Source organism: Haliotis rubra, unplaced genomic scaffold (assembly GCF_003918875.1).
Source record: "Haliotis rubra isolate DU_JTF1 unplaced genomic scaffold, ASM391887v1 Scf99, whole genome shotgun sequence".
Taxonomy (NCBI): Eukaryota; Metazoa; Mollusca; class Gastropoda; order Lepetellida; family Haliotidae; genus Haliotis; species Haliotis rubra.
The window spans coordinates 1004665-1015982 of NW_025767734.1; the positions used below are offsets into that span (position 1 = coordinate 1004665).

At 43.8% G+C, this 11318-nt stretch overlaps 1 protein-coding gene across 1 annotated transcript in view; it reads left to right on the forward strand.

Moving 5' to 3' along the window:
- Positions 1–10964, forward strand: part of LOC124265694 (arylsulfatase B-like) — a 23646-nt gene extending 12682 nt beyond the window's left edge. Inside the window, 3 exon segments of the mRNA XM_046700498.1 lie at positions 8291–8534; positions 9607–9758; positions 10000–10964. Coding sequence (XP_046556454.1) covers positions 8291–8534; positions 9607–9758; positions 10000–10265 — 662 coding nt within the window. The 3' untranslated portion in view covers positions 10266–10964.
- The last annotated feature ends 354 nt before the right edge of the window (positions 10965–11318 follow it).

The window sequence follows — 11318 nt, forward strand, 5'->3', positions numbered from 1 at the left end:
TGTCGTAATTTGCAGGCTACCTGGCAGGCGCCGAGGACTATTACACACACAGCCATTGTGACTTTGACAATCCCTCATTATGTGGCCTTGACTTACTTGACAATACAAAGCCAGTGTTCACCGAGAATGGTCACTATTCAACGCATCTGTTTACGGAGAAGGCAATTGATATCATCCAGAAGCATGACAAGTCGAAGGTAGGTGCAGATTCCCTCGAGAATGTTTCATGTAGTTGTTACTGTAAATATTGAAATCAATGTAACAGTCTGCATGTAGTGACCTTGTATACAGTTCCATTGTCAGTGTATCGGTGTTTACTTTGTGATATTTTTCGTTTTGTCTCGAGCTGCGGGGTAGTCTAGTGGTTTAAGCATTGCCACGACAAAGACCCAAAGAGTCCGATTCCCCACATGGCTACAAGGTGTGAATCCCATTTCTGGTGTCCCCTGTCATGATGTTCTTGGAACAATATTGCGAAAATCAGCATAAAACCAGTCACTGATTTTGTTTCGTCATATATGATTTTGTTGTTTGTTTGCAGCCATTCTTCTTGTACCTGGCGTATCAATCTACACACACTCCCCTCCAGGTCCCCAGCCAATACATGAATCAGTACAGCCACATCAACGACACGAAAAGGCGAACCTTTGCTGGTAATATAATTACTCTTAATTAATAACATCGTCAGCCCATTTCTAATCGCACAGTGTGATTTTGGTTCTTGGCTACGAGAGCAATATTTCAGCTATATCATGGGAAGGGACACCAGAAACGGATTCACTCATTGTACCCATGGTGGGGACGAAACAAATAATGAATCCAAGTGATCAACGTGACAAGAGAACACTATAGTCACTATATACCACACTATGTTCCTTAATTCTGCCACCATATGGTTGGAATATTGGTGAGTGCGGTGTTAAACAACACACAAACCTTAATTCACCTTTGCAACTATACATGACTACAGCATATGAAATCCTTGGGTGCCCTATCTGTACATAACTGACAATGTTTTATACCATATTGCTATCAGTATTATCCATATCAAGGGTCTGTAGAACCTTTTCCGACCTTGATTTAAGGGAGACAGGTCTACTTGTCATAATTGTAAAGTATGACCAGAGTTGCCTCTTTTGGCAAACGAACACAGTCGGCAATGAAGACCACTATTGAAATGAGAGCGTTAGGGATAAAATGGAATATCTAAACAAGCATATTAACCTTATAGATCTTTTCGGAAGGGATAAGATATTGTCGCTTACCTGATTTTGGTATTTTCAACTTCCAGGCATGTCCACATGTATGGATGAGGGGGATTGGAAATGTCACTGCAGCTCTCAAGTCTTCTGGCCAGCTGGCGAATACTCTAATTGTATTTTCCGCTGGTAAGTGATGTTTTATCTGAGCAAAATCTCAAAGCAATGATAATTATCATACTAAAGTGGATAAAAAATGGAAGTTCTGAGTCTTTGGAGAAAATTTGCCAATAAATCAATTAAAGATTTCCTGTAAGTTTTCAGTTCGGATACTCGGTATTATGTTATGGATACTTTGGCTGTGTGCATGAGTCGGCAGTATTGTTGTGCCACATCGAGTAACGGGAAACTTTTTTTACATAAACTGGGTGAGTAACAGGTAGTAGTATACACAATGGGGCTACGGGACTAGGTCCCTCCCAAGGGCTCAATGGAGCTTAATTGAGCCCTTGGGAAGTCCCTAATCCCGTAGACCCATTGTGTATACTACTACTAAGGTGCATGCAAAATTTGATGAAAATCGGTTGAATAGTTTCTGAAATATTGACTTTTAAGTGAGCATGAGGTCAGTCGGGAAAAAGGCTCGGGTCGACTCGGGGGTGGTTGCTCCTCCGAGCGCTGTTGGCGGACGAGTCGCAGTGCGTGTGCGTGTGTCTCTCCCGGCTTGGTGTACGGGTGGCTGGCTGGCTGGCTACATTAAGCAGAAAAATAGGCATGCAAGACTGATAAAAATCATGACGAGAAACTATCATCACACGGTGGGTGATGTGTAAGGGACTGTGTCGAGAGGTACGATCATCAACTCCTCTCTGACGAATGCTCTCGGTGGTCCGTCTTTCAAGTTGTACAGTTTCGGTTCGCCATCTTTGATATCGACAAGGTCTACATTGTACGTTTTCATGGACCATATCGGATCGGTGGCACGTTTTCTCCTGTATCCCTCGTATTCTCCTGGCTGGTACAAGTACTAACGCTGACCCGGTCCGGTAATGTTTTCTCTGCATTATCCTACGTGCTGCTGCCGACGACGATTCGACAGATTTCATTTTGATGGCTCCGACGGGTCTCTTGCCCATGAGTCTGGTGACTTTGTTGTTGATGACATCCACCACTCGCGCTAAGCGTACGACCCAATCCGTGTTTCTGTTTCCGGGATCCATTAAATCCTGCGAGTATTGGTGCAAGAACAGGCGTTCGGCTAGGGTGCGATTGAATCTGTCAACGATGGCATGGCTACGGTGAGCTCCCGTTATACCTCGTCTCACTTGGACTTTGTGCTTGGCCAGCAGCTGCGACACGGCTCCCATGAACTCATGTCCGGGATCGACTTGCAATACAGTAGGCCATGTCAAGCGACTGCGTTTGTATATGCTTTCAAAGGCTTTGGCGACTTTGTTCGAATCTTTCGTTGTCAACGGTTCGGCTTCCTTGTAGTGACTGGCGACGTCAACGACGGTCAGGGTGTACTTGTAGGTTTTGCGCCTCACCCTGTCGTGGACGTCGGCTTGGTGGACGCGATTCGGCGTTGAAATGTCGAATTTTCTTCTCGGGATGTATCGGGGCACCGGCAGGTAGACTTGCCAGATGGCTTGTTTTTTAAGCCAGGCTTTGGCTTTCTCTTCCGTGCCTTTCCAGAACCCTCACGGGCTGGTATAAATTTTCTCCATGATGTATGTACGCATGTGTGCGTAAGCGTTCAATTATTCGATACGCGTTTGTGCCCGTGTGCGTAAGTGGTGACTCCGTCGATGGCGATCCATCGTTTCGTGTCCATGGGAGACAGCGAGGTCTTGTTGAATCTGGTGTGCTTGATGTGTTTTTTCACCACGTGTTTTTTGAAGCCTTTTGTCTTTCGGATTTAATCGTCGTCGGCTTTCTTAATGCAATACATCTTGGGTCTCAAGCCGACAAACTCGGCGATCGGCATGCCCGCGCATTCGTCCTTCATCTTGCTGAGCACTTTTTTGTTGACTTGTCTGATGTCGTACAGGTGCATGTGTTTCTTTATGTCCTCATACACCTTCTCTGTGTGAATTTCCATCAACAGGGAATCTGTGTCCGTGTACAGCACTTCGCACCTGTCGCCGTACTGCTTTTTCAGCTCGTTGTAGTAGAAATCATACATCAAGTGTTTGGATAAGTCGAGGATGCTCATCCCCAAGTAAACGGGCTGGTTGAATTTGATGTGGCTTTTGTTCATGTGCAGCGCTGCCAAGCCGTCATCGAATATCTTGCTTTGGTTGAACGCCTGGCTGGCTATGAGTTTCCTGAGTTTTTTTTCCTCGCTGTCTCTGACTAATTTCACGTTAACACGTTTTCTCAAATTCTCCATCGTCTTGCTGATCACCGAGTTGTTCATGAGCTTGTACAAGTTTTTTTCGAAGTCGCTCGTGGCTTATTTTCGCAGATTCGTGTTCAACCGAATGTAAGGTTCCATCTATGGACTTTGATCGAACTGGAGCGCCCTGTGTATTTTCGTGAGTTTCATTCCCAGCGACAAGTACAGCTGCAGATTGCGATAGTGAACGACGTATTTTGACTTGTTCATCAAGTTCGGCACGAGTTTGTCAAAGTTAGCCAGCTTATTGTTTCCCAGCAAGTTTCGCTGATATTCAGACATCCAGTCCGGGTTCACCATCAAACGTTCGGTAGCCAGCCGACAACTGTTGTGCGATTTGTGTAGTTCTGCGGGATAGACCATTTTGATGGTCTTGGGATTGATTTTGAGCTTCAAGTTGCATGCGTTGTGAGCGGCACGTCTGTACTTGCTGGCGATGTGGCAGTGATCTCTCACGACATCCCCGTTCAGGGGTTCGTCGCACATGTGGCAATTCTTAGCTTTCTTATGAGTTCGCCAGTCGTCTTGGGTCATACGCATGGGGACGATGGTGTACAACTGTTTCCTGATGATTTTCTCTTCGTTTTGCAAACACGTGAGAAATCGTTCGGCTGCGTCGGGACCTCGGCGGACCTCGGGAGCGTTCGTTTCCCCGTCGGATCGAACGACCACGTAACAGAACCCACAGGCTTTGTGTTCTTGCGTTTTATGCGTGAAACTTTTTTCCGGGGACGACGGTGTGACAGTGTCGACGGTTTTGATGAGGGCTTCGAAGTCGGCGTAGATGACGTAGGGCACGGGCATTTGATTTTTGTGGTTGAAGAATTTTTTGTGTTTTTCTTTTCGTCGGGACAACGTTCAAGGCGAACGACCTTCCACACTGCTGAGAGCCGTGGCGGTGAAAACGGAAAAGTACAACAATGGCAGAAACGAATCGTTTTTGTCGTGGCATTACAAGAAATTAATACGAGGCAACATCACGGATTTGAAAATATCGGTTTTAGACCTTTAACACGATGCAATAAGTATAGGATATCTCAGCGCGATGCTGCACATACGGCAATGACAGAGTCTCATGGTCTAGGAACACACGTTAGTAAATGCGCCAACATAGCGATCTCCGACCTCGGGGACACACGCGGATTCGACGAACCCGGAGTCGACGGCAAACTGTACGCCTTGCAACTGAAAAAAAAGCATTTACAAACGTGTCGAACTGCCGCCCTCTACTGCCGCTGGTGGTGGTAGCAACGACCTACGCGATTTCATTGATACCGAATTAGCGGTCAACAACACTCGGTACGACTTGATCCGCAACGGCGAGGACGAATGGACTATAACCACAGCGTTCCATGGCACGCTGTTCCACCTGGACGATGTCGAGACCACGGCCGTCTCCAGAAACACGCAGTACCCTCTCATCTTCAACGACGACAATAAATGGGTATTAGTGCCATCTAAAATCGACTGGAATCTCAACATCACCCTCGACTCTCCCCACGTTTTCACGGACAACAAAGATCACTACCTGATGAAAGTCGCGAACAACGGAATGCTGCTCGTGGCTTACGTCCCTACACAAAGACGCAGCGTGATTGTCAGCACGTTGAGGCAAAGAGTAGCCCACATGCTGTCTAGCAAACCCGGGACGCAAAACGTGGGATTGCAGATGGTGTCGGAATTCGACAGCGTGGTAAACGTCCTGGAAAATCTGCCAGCGAAATCCACGTTGTACATCTAAGTCTACCTCGGCGAACCGCCGTCGGCGCGTAACGTCGTAGAAATCGTGAAAGGGATCAAACTCCGTTGGGCCAAAAACAACAATACCAAGTTTGCCCCGTTTACGTGCGGATGAACGTTAACGCCTACAGCAGTCTGCATGGAGTCACTGTGACCATGGAAGACACGATATCGCTCACAAAAAAGTTCCTACTCGACAACATACATCTCATGGTTTTGAAGTGCACGTCCGAGGAATTATCCGATAACCAATTGAAAACCATTTCGTAATTTTGTATAAAACAACCGATGAACAACCATCATCCCGACATAACGCTAGCCGATCTCGGGGACACGCGGGGATTCGATCTGCCCGGCGAGGAAAACACCTTGTACGTCCTGCACTTAAAAGACAACGTATACGAGCGGGTGTCACTAGCAGACTTCAAACAGCCTGACTGGTTGTTCAACATGACCCTCACCTCACCCCACATGTCTTTTAAAAACAATGGTTACGTCTCCAAAATTACGAACAATGGGATCCTTCTCACGTCTTTCACTCCAGAGTTTGATGTACACGTTTTACGAATACCAGGTCACACGGGCAACATGTCAGCTTCAAACGACGTGGCTTCATATTTACGGTTTGACGTACCCGATAAACAACGGGATTTTTTCGATTCAAATTTGACTATCAAATCACTCACCACGCTCGTAGTAGATGTCTATCTCGCTGACGCTCGTGGATCAGAACGAACACTTTTGACTGGGTTGATAATATGCTGGTTCACCAGACACAATCACCAACGGTGTCGTATCATCATAAGACCGGGATCAACACCCTTAATAAGCCTCGATGGAGTGCGTGTTATAGACAAAAATTCGATTCATGTCTCGAATATTTACGTGTACGATAATCTAAACCTTATCAGCCTCAAATATTTACACCGCGCTCACCGAATCTAAAATCTCCCAAGAAGAGTTTCGTTTGGTGCTATCAGAAATCGCAAAATATCACAGAATGAAACAAGAGATTCGAACCAAGTCTGGTAAAAACGCCGTCATCAGCGAAGCCGAGAAAAAAAATTCATAAATCAAGGGAAGCAACCGGCCGGACAAGCCAAACAAATCATAGAATGAGATTCACAATAAACTGTTTCGAGGACTTCAACATAACGTGGCCAGCCATCTCAGCAAGCTGTAGGTAAATAGCCTAGCCGAGACATACACACTGCGACTCGCCCACAGCGCTCGCTCAATGCTACCGAGACGGCAGCGAGTCGACCCAGGGGAACTGCCGAGAGATGCGGTATGTTTTAGTGGAAATCAACATAACGTTGCCAGCCAGCCAGCCAGTCGGCTGTACAATCCGAGCCGAGCCACACACTGCGACTCGCCCACAGCGCTCGCTCAATGATACCGAGACGACGACCCGGGGTGGAATCTGCCGGGAGATGTGTTTCATTCACTTTCAGACATCTGTAGCCTCGCTAGTCGGCCGGCCATGCATCATCATCATAGCCGAGCCGAGAAACACACACACTTATACTCGTCCACGGCGCTCGCTCAAAGCAACCCCCGAGACGATAGCGAGGTCATGACTTCCGAGACCTGCGTTTCATTCGGCAAAAAACACCTCTCGCCTCGATAATATATAACAAGTACGACAATACGTTGGATTGTTAGCCTTTCGCCAGACCGACCCCATGCTCACTAAAAAGTGATCATTTCCTAAAGTGCATTTGGAATACTCTCGACGACTTCATTAAATTAATTAAGACTTAATTACAACAAAAAGTTGGACATTTTGCCTTTTCCCGACCGACCCCATGATCACTTAAAAGTCAACATTTCAGAAACTTTTCGACCGATTTTCATCAAATTTTGCATGCACCTCAGACTTCCCAAGGGCTCAATTAAAATTGAACCCTTGGGAGGGAACTGGTCCCGTAGCCCCATTGTGCCTTCAGGTGCCTGTGGTAAGGGCATGACATGGTTACTCTTTTCAGAGGCAACTTGCGTCATGACCGTGATATACCAGACATTCAGCTGGGAACCAAGCAAAGTGTCTTTGGCGGGCAAATCGGAAACAACTAATTTAAACCCGTTGAAACTTTTTTATATGTTCCTATTCAGGGCTGAATATCGCGCTTTGGTAGGTTTAGATAAATCACTGTCCAGTCATTTAATATCCTATGTTATTCTGACACCAGTGGAATCTGATTCTGAAGATAATTGAGGCTGATGATTCTCAGTTATATAGTTTATGTACCCCAGTCATTATACCACAGCCCGGTTCAAGTAAACCAGGTGTCAGGTTGGCGAGAATGGCTAAAAGAAGGTCCGTTGGTTCACATGCAATACTTTCGCTTGAAGACAAAATGTGTTTTTGCTCAAGAGTAGAGCAGAGTTACTCTCATAAGCTACAAGACAAAATGAAACATACAACTTTATGAATGAAAATTTCTTATTTATTGCATAGAGCGACGTTTCGATGTAGATCCTTACAGTGTTATCACAAACCTTTTCGCCGCCACAAACCTTTGATCAATAGAGACCAAGGATACCACATACCATCGGCCTATGAAGAATAAATCAAAATATAGACTCTAAAAGCACCCTATCAGCTTGTTATTAGAAACCTAATCCCCACTGTTTATTGGCTTCCATACCAGTCTCATTTGTTGTTTTTAGTCTCCCACTGGCCTCTCATAATTCTGTGCAAGTTGTTATTCAATTACATGTTGTTGTTAATGTTCATCTGCTGTTTGTCAAATCATACTATGTATATATACCTCTCATCATCTGGTTGCATTCACTTTTAGCTTGATAACGATGTAAGGATCTACATCGAAACGTCGCTCTATGCAATAAAAAAAAAAGTTGCCATCTATAAAGTCGTATGTTTCATTTCGAGTCACCAACTTCTAGAATGCCGATCAAACAATTACAAGACAAAATACTTGTGTTTCAGACAATGGAGGCCAGGTCCACCACGGGGCAAACAACTGGCCGTTGAGGGGAATGAAGGCGACATTATGGGAAGGAGGTACCAGGGCTGTTGGGTTTGTGTACGGCGACATGCTGCAGAACAAAGGAACGACCAATCACCAGATGATCCATGTATCTGATTGGTTCCCAACACTGGTGGGTCTGGCTGGTGGGAACACCAATGGAACAAAGCCTCTAGATGGATTTGACCAATGGAAGACCATCAGGTAAAATGATGCTTATATCACCGCCAAGGCGTGTAACGCAAACGCTAAGGTAAATGTATTGTATTGTTAGTACCGGGGTCAGTGCCACGATCTTAGCACAATGTAAAAGATCATTTTATATGGCACTAACATCCCTGCATTGACAACTGCTACCTTTTCACTAGTTTAAAGGCCCCTCTTAGTAGTTTTAAGACCCCACTTGTGATATAATGTAATATATAAATTATGCATTTGTGCTTGTTTCCGTGTTACAATCACCTGTGGTTTACGTAGAGTTTCAAATCTATGATACCAAATATATTAGTTCATTAAATGATGCAAACATAGCATAGAATGCTGGGTTGTATGTCATTGTCCCCAAACTGAATGCCTTGTTGCTCACCATGTTACTGTCAGTCTGCTCAGATTTAATATTTACAGGCGATCATCACATAACTGCAGTATTACTGATTCTAATGTTATAAAGGAAACCAAACAAAATACTCTAGTGCACATGTAATGAATGATATGGATAGTATTTTCTTTATTTTTTTATCTGAAATCAACTTGAAATGTTCTACCAATGTTGCCACCTACATCACTCATGCATTTCATTTTCAATTATTTAGTATGATAGTTTTCCTAACGGAGAAATATTAGCACATTCTTTTCTTTTTTCTCTACCTTGATACCTCTAGATTATACATATAAACCTCATGATGATGTTCTATTTCTACTAAAACTCGGAAATTACCGTCACCAGAAGATCGAGACGAGACATTTGATCCTTCTAACAAAACACAAATGTAGTATTACCAACACTAAAAGATGCAGAGGGTGTGACACAAGAACTGACGGACCATAAACAATTAATCAAATCAATTTCAAACGCTTGTTCAAATCACTTAAACTTCTGTGTTGAATTTCGAGACATGTTATTGTAGATGTCCAACCTTTGGAGTATGCACTTGAAACCTTTTGCTGAGAATACACATGTTTTGAATAGAGAGGTCTCCACTCTTCAGTAACATAACTGCAGTGCTTATTTGCTAACACGAACGAGGAGAAGTATATCAATTTGCCATTCTTTCAGTCAAAATAGCGCCAGTCCAAGGACGGAGATCCTACACAATATTGACCCCCTGACAAAGCCCCAGGGACAAAAGCTGTATAACAACACCTTTGACACGCGGATCAGAGCAGCAATAAGAGTTGGGAAGTGGAAGCTCATCACTGGAGATCCGGGTTTGTAGACACTCTTTGCTGATTACTGTAGTTGGTAACGCGTCCATCCATTGATTCAGTTTCTTAGCTCCTACAGGTCGTGACAGGCGGTGAAGGTCATATTAAACAACCCGTGAAGATCCGGGTTAGACTTGTCGTAAAAGGCGACAAATGGGGTCGGGTGTTTTTTTATGAAATCAATTTCGTTTAAATATGATTTTATCTATGATGACATCCACAACCAGTTTCCTTCCATCCCCAGGAGAGGGCAGCTGGACCCCACCTCCACAATCCGGTAGGAAGCCGATTGTGCCACCTGTTGATGCCTTGAAGAACCTCTGGCTGTTCGACATACCAAATGATCCAACTGAGCGCCATGACGTGTCAGTGGCTAACCCAGGCGTTGTTATGGATCTGCTGAACCGATTAGCCAACTACCAGAAAACAGCAGTGCCCACTGTCTTCCCTGCCTCTGACCCCATGGCTGACCCCAGCCTACACGGAGGAGCCTGGGGCCCTTGGCAGTAACCGGAATGTACACCCAGTTTATCGTTTGTCGAAATCAGGTGGACTGTTATGATAAAAAATATTTTCTATTGTCCAGAGAACCATCTGTTGTTCGATAATCCTAGACACATCAATTGAATCCATAACGTATTCATTCACGTGAAAGGTTTTCAGCAGCTGTTTAAATGTAGGCATACTAGTTATTACTCGTATTGATTTAGATGATACTGTACCCATCCTTTACTTGAATAACTCTCCTGAATTAATTATGTCCCAAAATTTTGTATAATTTTACTCAAACAATATTCATTATAATGAAACACACATCAGTAATAATGAGTCTGTATTAGATTTATGGATTAAAAATAGTCTTTATTACTGATTGCATATAACCAAATAATCTCACTTTTATATCATGCATGACCTATATCTACTTTTAATAAACTGTAATTAAAAAACTTTAATTAAGTGTCGGTCAACAGAAATGTCTAAACATGTAGATCTTGTTGTTGTACAATGCAACCTTAAGTCTAAGTCTGTGTTAAAGTATGGGAGTGCTTGTATACAATCCACAATGCTAAAATCGCTTTCTACAATGTCACCCTGGTTTCGCAAGTCATTTTAAAGAATACCGGTTTGAATTGCAGTGTAGGTTTACGCAGTGCTGTGGTATAGACTTACATAGACTTATACACAGAGTCATTTTATCCACAATGCAAATAAGATTTAGTCTTAATGAAACATTTTCAATGTACTACAGTCCGTTTGACTTCATTATAGACTGACATTTGTCTAATAATTTTGGACACTCGAATAGAAAGTTGTTTAACAAACTATCTTTATTTTGTTGTCACTTTTCGCTATTTCGTACGAGGGAGGACCACTTACTCGTAGAACAACCAGGTGTGCGAGTTGTACGTGTGAAATTGAAATTTCACTGCACACGCTTGTTGATTACCTGGCTGTTCTACCAAATCATCAAATCTACAAATCATCAGAGTTGGTCTGTCGATTTCATGTGACTGTGCAAAATTTGGTTTTGTTGCAATTTTTAGGTTTTGTGTTAGTGAGCAA